The sequence below is a fragment of the Macaca thibetana genome, chromosome 16 (assembly GCF_024542745.1).
Source record: "Macaca thibetana thibetana isolate TM-01 chromosome 16, ASM2454274v1, whole genome shotgun sequence".
NCBI lineage: Eukaryota > Metazoa > Chordata > Mammalia > Primates > Cercopithecidae > Macaca > Macaca thibetana.
This window is the reverse complement of record NC_065593.1, coordinates 54,698,419-54,714,948: the sequence shown is the minus strand read 5'-3', so window position 1 is coordinate 54,714,948 and position 16,530 is coordinate 54,698,419. Positions and strand designations below refer to the sequence as shown.

Here is a 16,530-nt window from a genome sequence, read left to right as displayed (position 1 = left end):
GGAGGACAGTCAGAAACTTTACCCCATAAATTGTATTTACCCTGCAGTTTGACCTGTGGGATTGGCAGCAAGACTGAGTTTTGGTTTTTGTTTTTTTGAGACAGAGTCTCGCTCTGTTGCCCAGGCTGCAGTGCAATGACGTGATCTTGCCTCACTGCAACCTCTTCCTCCAGGTTCAAGCAATTCTCTCATTTCAGCCTCCTGAGTAGCTGGAATTACAGGCATGTGCCACCACACCTGGCTAATTTTTGTATTTTTAATAGAGATGGGGTTTCACTATGTTGGCCAGGCTAGTCTTGAACTCCCGACCTCAAGTGATCCACCTGCCTCGGCCTCCGAAAGTGCTGGGATTACAGGCATGAGCCACCATGCCTGGCCGAGACTGAGTTTTTGAGGGCATGTCTGATTTGTTTCTTTTTAATAATTGATCTGTAAGATTTTAATGATTAATGTACCTTCACATTTCATATCCTTCTTAATGGGAAATGCTGATGCAGAAATTGCTCTCCTGGGAATAAGGCTTCAGGCTGGCCAATGAGTCCAGTTTTGAGGTTCCTCTGGCTGCGTTTCACTCACAGTGCCTGAGTGCAGGCCCCAGTAAGGCCCCTTCCTCCTTCTTCAGATATCTGTTTCTATGTCCCAGGGATCACATGGCCACTCTCCCTCTCCGCCTGAGGGAGAGAGTGAAGCAAGCCTTTCAGAAGCCTGTCACTTGTCAGATTGTTGGCCCAGGCCAGGGTGGGGGTTCTGTACCAATGGCAGGATTTTCTTTTCTTTTTTTTTTTTTTTTCATAAAGACACAGTCTTGTTATGTTGTACAAGCTGATCTCAAACTCCCAGGCTCAAGTGATCCTCTTGCCTCAGCCTCCCAAAATGCTGGGATTACAGGAATAAGCCACTGTGCCTGGCCAGTGGCTCATTCATTTAATGCCCAGCATCCACCATCTGCCCCTACTCTGCGACTTCTGCCATCTGGAACTTGACCCCCAAGAGTCTGGGAGGAATGTGGAATTATACCCACCTCACTCATCTGAGAATTTAAACCCTGGGGGTATATGAGGATCAAGCGTGTGTCCATGGTCTGATGCCTGAACTTCATCTGCAGCCTCCTCTCCTGGGACTGCCTGACTTACACTTTACTCACCGACAACTTCAAGCTGCTGGTGATTGCTGCATTGACTTACCTCTGTGCCTTACCTTTTGCCATCCCCTCTACCCAGAATACCCTCTCCTTTTTCTTGGGCAGGTCTTGCTCACTGCTTTAGACTCAGCCCAGGCATCACCTCCTGGGCTGGACTAGGTGTCCCCCTGTGTTCCCGTCACATCTGCTGTGTGTCTGTCTCTGTCCTTGCATCCCTGTATTGTACTGAACTCTTCTGACTTCTTGTCTATTTCCCCCATAGGCTGTAAGACCCTCAAAGGACAGTGTCTTCTTCCTCACTATACTGCCAGCACTCGGCACAGGGCCCCACACCCAGCAGACCCGGTACATGCCTAGGAACTGCCACGCATAAGATCCTTGCTCTGCAGCTAGACAGGACACTCTGGGGCCAAGACCTTACTCAACATAAAGCCTCAGGCTGCCTCCAGTCATTGGATTTGGAGGCTCTTTGTTGGGTGCCTATAAGTGATTATATCTTTTTGTCTTAAGTATTTTTCTGATACGAATATTACTTCTTTTGGTTAATGTTGGCCCAGCACATCTTTCTATGTCTTTACTTCCAACTTTTCTGGATAATTTTGTTGCGTTTCTTTTCATCAGCATCTAGGTGGATCTTTTAAAATCCTATCTGGTTTGCTGTTTTGTAATCTACTCACATGTACCGTGGTTTAATGACATGCTAATATTTTGCCTTAATTCTGCCATCTTGTGTTTTTTTATATTTATTGTCCTTTTTGCTTCTTTTTTCCTCCTTTCTTTGCCTTGTATCAAATTGACAGCGTTTTCTATTTTTCCTTCTTTACTCTTCTGGTCTGAATTGTATTTCTTTTTTTTTTTTTTTTTTTTTTTTTTTTTTTTTTTTTTTGAGACGGAGTCTCGCTCTGTCGCTCAGGCTGGAGTGCAGTGGCCGGATCTCGGCTCACTGCAAGCTCTGTGTCCCGGGTTTATGCCATTCTCCTGCCTCAGCCTCCCGAGTAGCTGGGATTACAGGCGCCCACCACCTCGCCCAGCTAGTTTTTGTATTTTTTAGTAGAGACAGGGTTTCACCGCTGAATTGTATTTCTATTATTTTAGTCATTACTCAAATCAACATACATATTAACAGTAATTTTTTCTAGTAACATTTAAACGTTTTTGTACATAAAGTCCCCAAAAAGGCAAAGATGATATTACTTTTTACCCATCGAACAACCCATTTCACACATCTTCCTTATTATTAGTGTCTAGATTTTCATGTTTTATAATGATTTAAACTGGCCAGGCATGGTGGCTCATGCCTATAATCCCAGCACTTTGGGAGACTGAGGCAGGCAGATCACCTGAGGTCAGGAGTTCGAAAGCAGCCTGGCCAACATGGGGAAATCCCATCTCTACTAAAAATACAAAAATTAGCCAAGGGTGGTGACACATGCCTGTAATCCCAGCTACTCAGGAGGCTGAGGCAGGAGAATCACTTGAATCAGAAGGCTGAGGTTGCAGTGAGCCAAGATTGTGCCACTGCACTCTAGCCTGGGTGACAGAGCGAGACTCCGTCTCAAAAAAAAAAAAAGGCTGGGTGCGGTGGCTCATGCCTGTAATCCCAGCACTTTGGGAGGCTGAGGCGGGTGGATCACGAGGTCAGGGGATTGAGACCATCCTGGCTAACGCAGGGAAACCCCGTCTCTACTAAAAATACAAAAACTTAGCCAGGCATGGTGGCAGGTGCCTGTAGTCCCAGCTACTTGGGAGGCTGAGGCGGGAGAATGGCATGAACCCAGGAGGCGGAGCTTGCAGTGAGCCGAGATTCCGCCACTGCACTCCAGCCTGGGCGACAGAGCCAGATTCCGTCCAAAAAAAAAAAGATTTAAACCAATTTTTCATATTCAACTATTAATTAAATCGACCAACATACTGTTTGAGTTCCTGTGCCTAGCATTGTTCCTTTTTTCTGGTTTACTTTTTTTCTTTGCAAAGCACATCCTTCAGTGGTTCTTTCAGTGAAGGCAACGCCACCTTACCTAGAACTCCTGTTTGTGTATGTGTGTATTAGATGTGGACTTGTTTGATTGTTTCAAGAAAATGAAATGACCTGTTAAAACCACCAAGTTAAGTCATAACACCCCAGGAGGATTTAGTGGTGTAACTGAACTAAAAATCTGACAAATTGATGGCTGATTCAGCCCTGACTGACGAGACCCCTCATCAGTAAGGGATCTTCTTCTGCTTCCTGTCTATATGGGCTAAGAAATTATTACCAACAGTAGATGGGCAGATGCTAGGGGTAGTAATATCCACATGGGTAGTAATACTGCTCAGTTCCTGGATGTTCTACATGCCTCTGCCAACCAGATCTTATTCTAGGAAGGAACTGGAGATCCTTGGGTCCCAAGAGAATGGGCCAAGAGTGTCCTGGCTTGAGCCCTAACTCCATGTTGGATGCTCTAACCGTATAAATTGAGCCTCATTTATTCCTGTAGGTAATGTACCTCTCTAAGCCTTAATTTCTTCATCTGTAAAATTAGAGATAATATTGCCAACCTTGCAGGGTTAGTGTGGAACGCATCAACAAGGCAGATAGAGTTCCTGGCACCATGCCCCGTACACAGAAAACATTTATGGACGGTGGTGGCTATTCCATTCCCTGGCACTTGGGAGACACTCATTGAATATTTATGGAGTGGATGCAGAAGCTTACCATAAAAGGCTTCATTGAGTAGATAGGCCTTAAAGGATAGGTGAGATCTGGGCAGACATTGATAAGACAAGCAGCCACTCCTTATGGGAGGAACAGGGTGGGCAGAAGAAGGGAATCAGCCTTGCCCAGTGCTGCCCTGCTCAGGCAAGTGAAGGGATCAGTCTGGAACAAACTGGGGAAAGGGCTGCAGGAAGGGCAGAAAGGGGAGTCAGGGTGAGCATGTATGGGGACTTCTGGGTCTGCCTCGCCAGATGGCTGTTTTGCCAGGCCAGCTTGCTCTGCCTGATACTTGCCCTTGGTTCCCTCTTTTTCTGTTTTTTTTTTTTTCCTTTTCTCTCTTTTTTTTTTTTTTTTTTTTCTTTTGAGACAGGGTCTTGCTCCGTTGCCCAGACTGGAGTGCAGTGGTGCTATCATGGCTCACTGCAGCCTCAACCTCCCAGGCTCAAGCAGTCCTCCTGCTTCAGGCTCCCAAGTAGCTAGGACTACAGGCGTGTGCTACCATGCCTGGCTAATTTTTAAATTTTCTGTAGAGATGAAGTCTCACTATGTTGCCCAGGCTAGTGTCAGACTCCTGGCCTCAAGTGATCTTCCTGCCTTGGCCTCCCAAAGTACTGAGATTACAGGCGTGAGCCACCGCGCCCAGCCCAGCCCCTCACTTTGATAGGCAGAGGTTTGCCTATTGTGGCCTGGTGGCCAGGCAAGCTGGAGGCTTAAAAGAGGAAGTCGGGAGAAGATTGGTTTTCAACCAATATCTTATTAAGGAAGTTGAGTCATTCTACTTCTGCTATTTATCCCCTCTGGGCATTCAGAGAAGGACAAGTTTTACTTCCAGATGAAATAGTCATGAGAGGGATTTGCCTTGGCCCCTTGTAGACATTTTCAAGATGGCTCTGTAAGACAGATTTTTATTTCCCTCTCGTGTGTGGAGAATCAAGGCTCCAAGTGTTGCATGAACTAGGTAAGGCTCAAGATACCTTGGCTATATGGTGCTGAAACAGAGAAGTCCCATCATCTCAGTGATGGCTTTTAGTAGCCTGGTGACAGACAAGAGAATGAACATTCATTTAGCCCCTTCTGTTGGCCGGGCAACCCGATCGGCGTTTCACGTACTCTTCTTCATTCGGTCCTCAAAACAGCTCTGAAGAAGCTAAGAGAAGAAACTCAGAGAAGTTAAGTGGCTAGCTCAAGGTTTAGATGTCAGCTTAGGAGGCAGCAGTCTGGGTTCAACCCCACCTCTGCAACCTGCAACTGCGTAATTTTTGGTGTGCTACTAAACTTCCCTAAGCCGTATCTTCATGTCTGAAAATGAGATGACGGTAGGTGATTTGTAAATAGCGACAGTTAGTGTTCTGAATTGGAGTTGTCTGGCCCTCAGAGAATCTTGACAGATGGGCTACATTCTCAGAACTAGAAGGAACCTCAAAAGATATCCTAGGCCGCTGGTTTCCAAACTCTTTTCTTGGAGAACTAGGATTTTGTAGAGGTCCTCGGTGGATGAAGGGACACTGAGCATGTGGAGCTCCTTCAGCCAGGGCAGCAGTTGCAAATGTGGGTTACATGCCAGTTCCGTGCATCTGGTTCTTTTAGTTATTGGGAGTTGAGGTATGATTTCATTTGACAAAAATGGTCCCACTGCTCTTCTCTAAAAAAAAAAAAATCGTTAAGGCTAGAACCCATAACTTCTGGTTCCCAGTCTGGCATTTTTACTATGCTGTACTTGCTAAAACAGGGAACTGAAATATGATATATTCTTTAAAAGATTATCATCTTTGAAGATTAACATTTAAAACATTGCTTTTGTACCTTCCAGTGAATCAAAAATTTGTTTACTGTAAACCCCATTCCTGCCCTAGAATCCTAGGAACAGAAATTTTGCTGTCAGAGAAAACACCGCTCTTATCACTTCAGAACAGCACCGTCCAATAGAACTTTCTGCAATGATGGACGCGTTCTCTGTCTGCACTGTTGAGTGTGGTAGCTAGTGTAACAGAGGAACTGATTTTCAAATTTTACCTCATTTCAATTAAATGTAAATAGCCACATGGTGCTAGTGGCTACCACTTTGGACAGTGTCGCCTTGAGTACAGAGCAGGGGTCAGGTGGCAGTCCCTGGTCCTTTGGCATCAGAATCATCCAGAGAACTTGTCCAAAGTACAGATTCTGGGCCTAATGCCCAGTGACTCTGGTTCAGCAGGCCTAAGAGGAATGCATTTAAATAACTTATCTGGTTATTCTAATCTGTGGTCAGATTGGAAACTGCTGCATTGGAGAGCTGTTCCTTGGAGTGGAAGAATAGAGCCAGAATCAGGCATTTAGCCTGGCCCTGATCTTCTAGGGAGACTAGAGCAACCTTCTGGGGAATGGCAGATCCTTGGAGAATCTGTTGAAAGCTGTGGACCACGTCTTCCCTGGAAAAATGCAAATTATATTTTCCTCCCTGAATCCATCCTTGAACCCAGATTAAGAACTCCTCATACAGCTAGGCCCAGGGGTTGATCTGGTACCATCCAGATCATTCCTATCCCCTAGGCTTCGCCAGGAGGTCACTGAGGCATCACAGAAGAAAGAACCAACAGTGTCTGTGCATCAGGCCTCAAAGAATATGGAGTGAATTCTGCTCCTTTCCTTTCCTCTTCTGATTTCATGGGCTTATGGGTGAGCCATGTGGGTTTGACTGTTGCCACTACTCTTGTCCTTAACTCTTATGCAGAGAGCAGAGGACCCAATACATTTGGGGCCTGAGTGAAGCTGGGGAGAGTGTCTAGGCTGAGGAATGGATCAGGAGTTGGACTTGCCTTCAAAGGCAGAGACATAACTAGCTCCCACTTCGTCCTCCCCACACACTGCAGGAGGGAGAAGGGGCATAGCAGCAGGGCCATGAGCTGGGGTGACAGCCAGAGGCCAAAGTCCAGGGCTGGGAAGGCCCCCTAGCCAGTAGTCCTGGGCTTAATACAGAACCATGATTTTTGTAGACGAGAGCCCAGATAGAATTAGGGAAGGAGGGAGGGAGCAAGTGCATATGTATGTGTATATGTCTGTGTGTGCATGTGTATGTGTGCATGTGTGTCTGTGTGGGAGGTGTTTGGGGAGAGCCACTGTCAGGCCAGAGTGTCCCAAGAATAGCCTCTTGAACTTGGAGGCTGTCAGTGAGGGTCTGAGTCATGGTGATGTGGCACAGAAAAGCCAGCCACAGGAGGAGCTTTACAGCTCCCAGGCCGTGATTTGTGCCCCTGGGAGGTGAGGGTCAGCCTGTTTTCCCCATGCCCTTCACAAGTTCAGCTGCCATCTGCTGGGTCAGCTTCTCAACAGCCTCCTTGTTACTGTCTGCCTGCCAGGCTGTTGGATGAGTCATCAGGGAACTGCAGAGGAGGCTCTGAGCATGGCTGCTTCAGCCTCAGCTTCCACTTCTCTGGAAAGAGGGGAGCCTGGTGTGCCCACAGAGGGGCGACTGGGGCCCTGGACAGCTGCCTCCCCAACACCAATATGAAAGGACAGCTCTGGGACTCGGGATGCCCTGCACCCTCTCTGGAGGAGTTCTAGCTCAGGATGACCTATCCAGAAGCCTCCATTGGGCCATGCCAGGCAGGGACAGGCTATCAGAGCCCCCACACAGCCAGATCTCTAATAGCCACACACCCTCAGAGCAGCAGCTATACCACCTGGCCTCATTTTTCTCATTCATCAGGCAGGACCCTCTCTTCCTCCTCAGCATTCAGCATCATCCTGTCTCCAAAGGTTATGGAAAAGCAATCTTTGTCCTTTGAGTCCCTCATTCAGCCAGCGTCGGTTGCCTGGTCTGTGGCCCCTGTGCTATACACTGGGGAGGCACTGTGTGCAGGGCCTCACCTCTGCCCTCAGGAGCCTCTTCACTCCAGCAAGAAGCCCCAGGGCTTCTTGACCAGGGAGGACCTTCGTGTCCCCTTCTGCATTCGCCTGTAACCCAGGAGCTTGGGGAGTGGGCATCATAGCCTAAAGATCCTAGGGTCTGGGTCCTGGCCATGCCCTGTCACACGTGGGTTGGGTGACCTTGGACAAGTCTCCACTGAATTAGGCCTCAGCTTCTTCAGATAGAAAGGAGGAGGTCAAGGTCACATCGAGCTCCCTGTGAGCACTCCCTACTGCTGTTAGGTTTGGAGACTTTTTGGTCTGTTCTTAAGATCTCGTTTCCCCTGGTAAAGAGGCTGAGAAAGGTGGGATCGGCTCTGGGCTTAGGTCAGTTTCTTTTCTGGAGGTCGAGTGGGGTGGGGAGATGTGAGGTGGGATGAAAGTACTGTTACAAGAGGTATAGCCGGCCTTGAAGGGCTTTTGCCTAATTGGATTCAGAACACCCTTTAGACTTTTTTTTTTTTTTTTTTTTTTCTTTTAGAGACAGGGTCTTGTTCTGTCACTCAGGCTGGAGAATGCAATGGTGCAATCTCAACTCACTGCAGCCTCAGCCTCCTGGGTTCAAGCATTCCTCCCACTGCAGCCTCTAGAGTTGCTGGGACTACGGCACATGCCACCACCCCAGCTGATTTTTTGTATTTTTTGTAGAGACGGGGTTCCACCATGTTGCCCAGGCTGATCTTGAACTCCTGGGCTCCAGTAATCCTCCTGCCTCATTCTCCCAAAGTGCTGGGATTTTAGGCATGGGCCACCGTGCCCAGCCCCCTCAGACTTCTTAAGATCCTCAGGTAACAGTGAGGCCACCCATTCGGCCTCCTCAGCATCTGGCGTTTGGAACCAAATCCAGGCATCCTTGCAGGAAGCTGGAACTACTCCGAGTTCAGAGCTAGGAGACCCTTGAAGACAGAGATGCAAGGGACTAATCAATGGCGAACAACAAACCCCACCACACACCCCAGCCAAGCTGGCAGAGCCTTTCAGAGCCATCAAGGTGGGAAGACCAGTGAGGCAGATTCAGAAGGAGAAAGGCTTCAACTTAGTACCTCAGTTTCCCACCATCTCATTCAGTCCTCAGGCCTCACAGGGCAAAAGGCCAGAGGCCTTAGAGTTCAGCTTCAGGTGGTGTGCCTGTCTGCCCCAGAAGCAGAGTCGTGATCCAGGGTTCAGAGAGTTACCGCAAGGAAGATGATTTCTGTTAGTAGCAGCTTTAAGACAAACCTACCATCAGAGAGCAGTTATTAAAAATCTCTCTGCATTTGGGACCTTCTCAGGCTGTTTCTAAGGCAAGTCATGCCTGAGAGGGGCCCTGCCCTTTAAAAACTCCCAGTCTTTAAAAAGGTTTCCAAATGGTAACAGTCTCAAATCAGTGCTCTTCTCTTTTTTGCCAATTCCAGTCTGCAGGCTGTTTGCACAGATTGTTGGCAACTCTGGTTTGCTCTTCTTTGCAGCTTCCTAGGGCTGGGCAAGACAGAACCCAAAGAGAGGTGAATTCTTGTGCTTTATTCTTTATTTCTAGAGGTATAGGTTGGTGTTAGGGCCTTTAGTATAAATTCTACTCCTGATGTTGCCTGAACGAAAAATGATACCTAGAAGTTTTCAGCCAATGAGTCTGGACGTTAGAGGAGGAAGCATGTTAGTTCCTTCTGGAGAGCCACAAACAGACGCATTGGGCAAGGAACCACGTGCTGAGCACCATTTGCATGCTGAGTTTTAGACTTTGTAGGACACACACACACACACACATATCTACCTCCTACTAGGGAACAGAATAGAACCTTGCTTCTCTCCCTTGGAGAAAAGTCACTGTGGATGGTGTATGTCAACAGGCCCTCTCCAAAGGCTTATGTGGGGTCGGTGAGGCCATGGTTTTGGAGTTTGGGATTCACCACCCTGTCCTGGGGAAGCAAAGTTTGCCATAAAACAAACAACAGAAAAAGATTCAGCCACCATAAAGGCAAGAAAGAGCCGACCCAGACATTTGTGCCACAGCTGTCCTAGAGGGAGTTGGCTGGCATCCTTGCTGGACACAGTGGAAGAAGCTGTTTATGTTGTGGTGCTGGGAGGACCGGGGGCCTGTGCCATGTGGAACATGTGTAGATGTTGAGAGGTTGAGTCTTACCACTGAGAATGTTTGGAGGATGAGTATGGGTGGCAGAGGCATACATAAAGAGGCAGAGAGCCTTTGCCCCTGCCTTTCTCCCCCACCCAAGGCTGACCCGTGTTCTCCCAGGTCTGGGATTCTAAGTGACCTGCTCTGTGTTTGGTCTCTCTCAGGGTGAGCACAAGCCTGGGAGATGGCAGTGATGGAAATGGCCTGCCCAGGCGCCCCTGGCTCAGCAGTGGGGCAGCAGAAGGAACTCCCCAAAGCCAAGGAGAAGACGCCGCCACTGGGGAAAAAACAGAGCTCCGTCTACAAGCTTGAGGCCGTGGAGAAGAGCCCTGTGTTCTGCGGAAAGTGGGAGATCCTGAACGACGTGATTACCAAGGGCACAGCCAAGGAAGGCTCCGAGGCAGGGCCAGCTGCCATCTCTATCATCGCCCAGGCTGAGTGTAGGGGCCTGGGGTTGTTGTGGGCACGGGGCAGGTGGGTGGGCCTGCAGGTGGGTAGCTGGGCCCAGGGGTTCCCTATGGAGGAGAGAGGTCCGTGCCATTGCTAGATAAGATTCTCACAAGACACAACCAGAGGTCTATGCCAAGAATCATGGAACGTGGGGTTGTAAAAGTACACAGATGGTGAATGTGGCAAGGGGAGGCTGTGTCCATCATGACTGGAGCAGGGGAAGAGAGGTAACAGACAGCGCTCGGGACTCTGCAGAATCATCGAGCAGGCCATCAGCCTTCTGCTGTGACCTTGAGCAGCCCGAGTATCTGGAGAGGCTCCAGACAGGAAAGGCCAGGTCTCCTGGAAAGCCCCACTGGGGCCTGTAGGGCCTTCACCATCTTCCACCTAGAGATGGCTCCACCCCCCGGAATGAGCACCGTGCTCTTGAGCCTGCTGGGCCAGTCCTGGGGCGGCAGGCCATGGCAGGGTGAGGCCTGGTCTGGTCCTTTCTGCTTCTACTTATGATACCTTATGATGACTAGTAATGGTGGCTTCCCTTGGAGACAGAAACTCCCACGAGGCCTGGGTAGGGCCGGGAGTCCTCTCTCTCCAACACCTTCCCTCAACTCAGTAGGCTTCTTGGGGTGGAACCTGCAGAGCTAGACAGCCGTGCTGGCGTTTCTCCACACGCACACATCCTGCCCTTGTCTCCCACTTCCTCCTGGTTGGTTTTTGAGGAGACATGAGAGAATAAAAACTAAAATGCAGTGAGTGACATAATTTAAAAAAAAAATACACACACATATATCCACACTTATATGTACATACGCATATAAATACCTAATAGCTGGTATTTACTGAGCTGTTTTTCCTATGAGCCAGGCACTGTGTTGAGCGTTTTCTGTAGATCATCTCACTTCAGCTTCACAGGACGTGAGGCAGGCACCCTATGATCCCCATATTATAGGCATGGCTATTTCAGAGCAGGTGGCTGAGGCCATGGTCTGCTCCTGACCATAAGCTGAGAAGCTGGGGAGACAGTGCGGGAAGGAGGCATTGGTGGGGAGGTGACTGCCAGACAGGGGTTGTCTGGAATGGAGGGGAAGGAGAGGCGCCAGAGGGGATCTCTGCAGAATGTCTCTCCCCTAAGTGCTGAATTCCTATTTTTTCTCCTCTCTGCTAATCTAACTCCTTTTGCTTTAGGTGAGAATAGCCAGGAGTTCAGCCCCACCTTTTCAGAACGCATTTTCATCGCTGGGTCCAAACAGTACAGGTAAGCAGGGGAGACAAGCCTGAGTGGGAAGGCGGGGACTGGACCCAGCGTCCTCGTCCCCAGCGCTTGCCTGGGCCGCTCCTGCTGACCCCGGGCTCCCTCCCTCAGCACCTGTGGTTCAGCTCCTGGAACTCGCCCAGGCTTTCCTGGCTGAGCCGCTCTCTCAGCCAAATAAGCTTTTCAAAAGGCTTTTCACAGCTTGTGGCTGACTGCCTCTGGGCCACATCAACTTGACGTTTTATTTTTATTCTCCTCAGAGTCCTTAATGCACCTCCTCGTTTCCCATCAACAGGGAGGGTACTGGGAACAGAAGCTGCTTCCCACTCTTGCGTGACTGTGAGCGCAGTTCGGGTTGGTCAGGGGGCCTTCTACTGTCCTCTATGTGAGAAACCTGCTGGTGCCTTTTCTCCTGGGAGATGCACCAAGTAGGGATGCGGGCGGTAGAAAAGGAGGGGACAGATAGACTTGGTGGCCCAGTAGAAAGGAAGCCAGGGTGGGGCTCAGTCTGTTCCCAGGTTCTGCATTCCCCCACAGATGATTTTTTGAAACGAGTTCAAGCGCCAGGCATGATGGCTCTCGCCTGTAATCCCAGCACTTTGGGAGGCTGAGGCGGGTGGATCACGAGGTCAGGAGATCGAGACCATCCTGACCAACATGGTGAAACTCCATCTCTACTAAAAATACAAAAATTAGCTGGGCATGATAGTGCATGCCTGTAATCTGAGCTACTTGGGAGGCTGAGGGAGGAGAATCACTTGAATCCGGGAGTTGAAGGTTGCAGTGAGCCGAGATCACACCACTGCACTCCAGCCTGGTGACAGAGTGAGATTCCGTCTGGGAAAAAAAAACAAAAAAAAAAGAGTTCAAGCTCCCTCCCCTATCACCAGGCAGGTTTTTGTATCACTGGAGTTTGGAACCTGCTAGTGATAAGACTGTGGGGAGGGCAGCTGCCTTGGAACCAAGAAAGGCTTAGAATTTGGTGGGATTCCTTCTGCTGTCCTGGGTGCCTTTTGGCCCAGAGTAGGAGCCTTTGATAGACATACTTCTTTCAGCTGTCCAAGAGAAGCCTGTAGGCTTCCAGTGGTCCCCAGGACTACCATGAGTCTGCCTCCTCTGTGGGGACAGAAGATGAGGCCAAGGGAGGGTGGCTGAGGCCATGATCTCCTCCACAGCTGTTGCAGCAACCCATCTGTTGCCAGGTCCTTTCATACTTGGCAGGGACCCCAGTCCAATTAGAGCCATGGCAGTGATGAGCCCCGAGGCCAGCAGAGAAGGGCAGGCTCCCCGGTACCAGGCAGCAGCCCAGGGTGTCACCTTCAGCAGCAGCCAGGGACCCCCAGGAACCGTGAGAGTGGAGGTGACCAGCCTTATCTGTTCCTCCATCCGGAGGCAACAGAAACAAGCTCTGCTCAATCAGAGCTGAGAGGCCTGCCATGAGCCTGGCCCCCTCCTGGGAACTCTCCAGGGGCAGCTGACCTTGGAGAGCAGTGAGCAAACCGTGTCTCCTCCCCCAACTCTCCCCAAGAAGTGCTGAGTCTGTACCCCATCACCATAGTAACAAGCACAGCTTCTTGGCAACTTGCCTTGGGGCCAGACACTGAGCTGGGCTTTTTAAATGAACTAAATTATTGAAACCTCATTTCCACCCTGCATGGCAGAAAATACCAAACCCATTTTATAAGTGAGAAAACTGAGGTTCCTTGGGATTTAGAAACTTGGCCGCATTCACACAAGTAATGGCAAGCTGGGATTTGACCTTGGATCTGCAGGAGTCCAGATACAAGTGTCTGGGCCATTGCCTCTTCCTGCCTCCTTGTGCTCAATATGCAAATCTGTCCCTTTTTTGACAGCCAGTCTGAGAGTCTTGATCAGATCCCCAACAATGTGGCCCATGCTACCGAGGGCAAAATGGCCCGTGTGTGTTGGAAGGGAAAGCGTCGTAGCAAAGCCCGGAAGAAACGGAAGAAGAAGAGCTCAAAGTCCCTGGCTCATGCAGGAGTGGCCTTGGCCAAACCCCTCCCCAGGACCCCTGAGCAGGAGAGCTGCACCATCCCAGTGCAGGTGAGACCCTCCACCCACTGCCCAGACCACAGGTTCATGGGGCCTTGGAATTGGAGCCTGTGCCTTGGCCCTGGCCCTCTGTGCTGACAGCTGTGTTTCTCCCCACAGGAGGATGAGTCTCCACTCGGCGCCCCATATGTGAGAAACACCCCGCAGTTCACCAAGCCTCTGAAGGAACCAGGCCTTGGTCAACTCTGTTTTAAGCAGCTTGGCGAGGGCCTGCGACCAGCTCTGCCTCGATCGGAACTCCACAAACTGATCAGCCCCTTGCAATGTCTGAACCACGTGTGGAAACTGCACCACCCCCAGGACGGAGGCCCCCTGCCCCTGCCCACGCATCCCTTCCCCTATAGCAGACTGCCTCATCCCTTCCCATTCCACCCTCTCCAGCCCTGGAAACCTCACCCTCTAGAGTCCTTCCTGGGCAAACTGGCCTGTGTAGACAGCCAGCAACCCTTGCCTCACCCACACCTGAGCAAACTGGCCTGTGTAGACAGTCCAAAGCCCCTGCCTGGCCCACACCTGGAGCCCAGCTGCCCGTCTCGTGGTGCCCATGAGAAGTTTTCTGTGGAGGAATACCTGGTGCACGCTCTGCAAGGCAGCGTGAGCTCAGGCCAGGCCCACAGCCTGACCAGCCTGGCCAAGACCTGGGCAGCAGGGGGCTCCAGACCCCGGGAGCCCAGCCCCAAAACTGAGGACAATGAGGGCGTCCTGCTCACTGAGGTAACTAATCCCCCAGCACCTGTATACGTCCCTCCACCAGCAACCTGGGGGATGCCAGAGTCACTCTTATCTGTGGTGACAAATCAAACAGTAGGATAGTGCTCACTGTGGATGAAAAGTGTCATCTGTTACGCTGCCAACCTCACTTTTCACAGCCTTTTTAGCGTCTTCTGAGTTCTTCTGGTTGGTCACCTCCTGCTTGCGGAATGCGGGCACTGCATGAATAGTACACATGCTGAGGACAAGGGGAATCAGCCGGGAGCCACTGGACATGTTATCATGGCCCCCAGAGACAGAAGATGAGGATGGGACCTGTTTTCACCACCCACCTCCTTCCCTTTTTCCTCTTGTTCACTTCCCAAATAAGCGTATAACTTTAAATGATTTTGTCACACTTCGATTTCTGGGTTTTATTCCATCCATCCACTTTTTTTTTTTTCTTTAATAAATTGTTTTTTGAGACAGAGTCTCACTCTGTCACCCAGGCTAGAGTACAGTGGTACAATCATAGCTCACTACAGCCTCCATCTCCTGGGTTCAAGCAATCCTCCTGCCTCAGCCCCCCGAGTAGCTGGGACTACAAGCGTGTACCACCACGCCCAGCTATTTTCTTTTTTTAGTAGAGATGAGGTCTTGCTGTGTTGCCCAGGCTGGTCTCAAACTCCTGGGCTAAAGCAGTCCTCACACATTGGCCTCCAAAAGTGCTGGGATTATAGGTGTGAGCCACTGCACCGTCTTATTCCATCCACTTTTTAATTTTTTAATTTTTTGTTTTGTTTTGTTTTGAGACAGAGTCTTACTCTGTCGCCCAGGCTGGAGTGTAGTGGCACTATATCAGCTTACTGCATCCTCCCCCTTCCGGGTTCAAGTGATTCTCCCACTTCAGCCTCCCGAGTAGCTGGGACTACAGGTATGCACCACCATGCTGGGCTAATTTTGTATTTTTTGGTAGAGACAGGGTTTCACCATGTTGGCCAGGCTGGTCTCAAACTCCTGACCTTGAGTGATCTGCCCACCTTGGCCTCCCAAAGTGCTGGGATTACAGGTGTGAGCCACCATGCCCGGCCCCTCCATCCTCTTTTAACATCATCCTTGACCCCGGCCCCTCTTCACTGTTCCTCCCTTCCCTCCACCTAGCTCCTGAGTTTTGTTTTTTCATTGTCAAGGTGATTGGCAGTTCTATTTCTGTTTCACCATCACAAGTCTGGGATGTTTTTCATCACAAGGATCAGTGGCTGCAACCCATGAACCCCTCCCTCGCCTTCACCTCATTCCTCTACCCCCTCTCTGGGGCTGCCCAGCCCAGATCCCCGTCTTCGCCCCAGGGCTGCCTGGTTGTGAGGGCTCAGCTCAGCAGCCCTGGCAAGGTCACTAGCTGGAGGGCCTTCCTCATTGTAGCCCTGTAGCCCTCTGCTGCCCTGGCCACTAAAACTGGCCTCTCTCTCCTGCCAACCCCAGAAACTCAAGCCAGTGGATTATGAGTACCGAGAAGAAGTCCACTGGGCCACACACCAGCCCCGCCTGGGCAGAGGCTCCTTCGGAGAGGTGCACAGGATGGAGGACAAGCAGACTGGCTTCCAGTGCGCTGTCAAAAAGGTATGCCAGGGCTCAGGGGCTGAGTGAAGAGGGAAGCCAGGAAGGGGGCCTGGTGTGTTCCCTCTGCTTTCTGTCAAGGACAGTCGCAGGGTGACTGTGGGTCTGACTTGTGAACAGAACTTGGCTGTCACTGGCCACCTGAGGTCGGCTGGAACTGGAAGGGAGCAGCCTGTCACGTGTCCTGGCCTGGCCGCTGCCTTTGGCATGTGTGTATGTGAGAGGCAGTGTGAGAGGACACACGCGGCCTCGGTGTCTCAATATAGCCAGGGCCCTGAGGGGCAAGTCCCAACATGGAAGATGGTTGGAGCGTCATGAAATTCACACTGAGGTAAAACCCCTGAGCCACATAGGGGGCCGCCCCCAACCTGGGCCAGATGATGGGGAAAGCAGTAGTCTCCACCTGTCAGGCGCTTCCAGCAGGAGGCCAGTCTCAGTGGGAGTCGGAGCTCTGCCCTGTTGGCCAGGTGTGCTGCAGTCCTACAAGACAGACTTGGTGGGGAAATCAAGCTTGGCAAGACAGGAAGTCAATGGCCTGGTGGCAGAGCCCTGATTCAGACCGGGTCTGTCTGACCTGAGAGTTCGGCTTTCAGCCACTCTTCCGGAAGAAGAGGAAA

General features: G+C 50.5%; 1 protein-coding gene across 1 annotated transcript in view; it reads left to right on the top strand.

Moving 5' to 3' along the window:
• The window catches only part of MAP3K14 (mitogen-activated protein kinase kinase kinase 14), a 53,872-nt gene that overhangs the window by 16,860 nt on the left and 20,482 nt on the right, over nt 1-16,530 (top strand). Inside the window, exons 2-6 of the mRNA XM_050763173.1 lie at nt 9,996-10,271; nt 11,467-11,536; nt 13,387-13,597; nt 13,706-14,320; nt 15,779-15,916. Of these exons, the coding sequence (XP_050619130.1) occupies nt 10,016-10,271; nt 11,467-11,536; nt 13,387-13,597; nt 13,706-14,320; nt 15,779-15,916 (1,290 nt within the window). The 5' untranslated portion in view covers nt 9,996-10,015. The remainder of the gene's footprint in view (nt 1-9,995; nt 10,272-11,466; nt 11,537-13,386; nt 13,598-13,705; nt 14,321-15,778; nt 15,917-16,530) is intronic.